We start from the raw sequence: 1,298 nt of genomic DNA, 5'->3' as shown, positions 1-1,298 counted from the left end.
GGAGAGAGGGATAAGAAGAGAGAGGGAGGAAAGGGGGGAGAGAGGGAGGATTCACCGGGGAAAGTGGCCTCACACCTACCTCAGCCTGCTCGGCCTCCTGGTACCGCTGGGGAGGAAAGGGCAGGGTTAGTGCAGCTGCGGGGGACAGGGAAGGCCCTGCCAGCACCGAAGCAGTGAGACGTGGGGTCTATGAGTCCCCAGCTCCCGGTGGCAGAGCCCCCCGCCCCATGTATGTGTGTCCCCCCCGGTACCTGCAGCACTTTGCCGTGCACGACGGTGCCGATGGCGCTGGAGCAGAGGCGGGGGGTGAGTCCCTTGAAGAGTCCCGCTCTTCCGTCAACCTTCACGATGTGCTTGGCTGGGGACAGCGGGGACGCGTCACGCCATGGAGGACACCCCCCCACACACACACACTCGACCACCGTCCCCGCGAGGCGGGGGGGGGGGGGGGGGCGGAGCGGTGTGTGCCGTACCACCGGGGCTGACTTACCGTAAGCGAAGAGACCGGGCAGCTGGTAGACCTGGCGCCCGAAAACGTTCCTCCCCAGGGTGGGCGGCAGCGGCTCGTACCCCACCTGCGGCGGGGACAGGCAGCCGTGGTGGTGCCGCCGGTGCCGGTACTGGCCCCGGTGCCCTCCCCGTTACCGACCCCCCCCCGCCCCTTACCTGCACCAGCACCTTCACGTACATGAGGGGCTGCGAGAGCACGGTCAGCCCCGAGCCCAGCAGCACCTGCGAGGCCGCGTCCGCCATGGTGCCGCCCCGGCGTCACGGCCCAGAAGGACACCGCCGCCGCCGCTTCCGCTTCCGCCACTCTACCCGGTACTTCCGGCGCGCCCGCCGACCGCTTCCGGCCAGAGGGGGTGGGCCCCACCGGGTCGCCATGGTAACGACGGGCGGGGAGGGGGCGCTGAGGCGTCGCCATGGCAACGGGGCCTGCGGCACCGATGGGGCCTGAGGCCTCACTGCGGCCTGAGGTGACACCGTGGCGACAGGGCCTGAGGCGATGTCATGGCAAGGAGGCCTAAGGTGACGTCATGGCAACAGGGCCTGAGGTGACGCCATGGTAAGGGGGCCTGAGGTGATGCCATGGCGACGGGGCCTGAGGTGATGCCATAGCAAGGAGGCCTGAGGTGACACCATGGTGACAGGGCCTGAGGTGACGTCAAGGTGGTGGGGCCTGGGCCTGGGGCTGGATGCCGGCAGCCTGGGGGCAGGCCGGAGGGCCGGGGGCCAAGAGGGAGCCCCTGGGGCGGGGGGAACGGCGCGATGAAAACAGGCATCACCGCGCAGAGGCA

The 1,298-nt window shown here is 69.9% G+C and overlaps 2 protein-coding genes across 2 annotated transcripts in view; one reads left to right on the top strand and one right to left on the bottom strand.

The window, feature by feature from the left end:
• The window catches only part of LOC104832512 (mitochondrial carrier homolog 2-like), a 32,032-nt gene extending 31,226 nt beyond the window's left edge, over positions 1-806 (bottom strand). The window contains exons 1-4 of the mRNA XM_010568743.1: positions 667-806; positions 491-575; positions 252-358; positions 80-106 (exon numbers count right to left, since the gene is read on the bottom strand). Coding sequence (XP_010567045.1) covers positions 80-106; positions 252-358; positions 491-575; positions 667-753 — 306 coding nt within the window. The 5' untranslated portion in view covers positions 754-806. The remainder of the gene's footprint in view (positions 1-79; positions 107-251; positions 359-490; positions 576-666) is intronic.
• LOC104832511 (fructose-1,6-bisphosphatase 1-like) overlaps positions 752-1,298 on the top strand; it is an 11,157-nt gene continuing 10,610 nt past the window's right edge. The window contains exon 1 of the mRNA XM_010568742.1: positions 752-886. Within this exon, the coding sequence (XP_010567044.1) occupies positions 752-886 (135 nt within the window). The remainder of the gene's footprint in view (positions 887-1,298) is intronic.

Source organism: Haliaeetus leucocephalus, unplaced genomic scaffold (assembly GCF_000737465.1).
Source record: "Haliaeetus leucocephalus isolate CR32 unplaced genomic scaffold, Haliaeetus_leucocephalus-4.0 Scaffold251, whole genome shotgun sequence".
Taxonomy (NCBI): domain Eukaryota; kingdom Metazoa; phylum Chordata; class Aves; order Accipitriformes; family Accipitridae; genus Haliaeetus; species Haliaeetus leucocephalus.
Note: the sequence above shows the minus strand (reverse complement) of the source record. Positions and strands in the feature narration are given on the sequence as shown.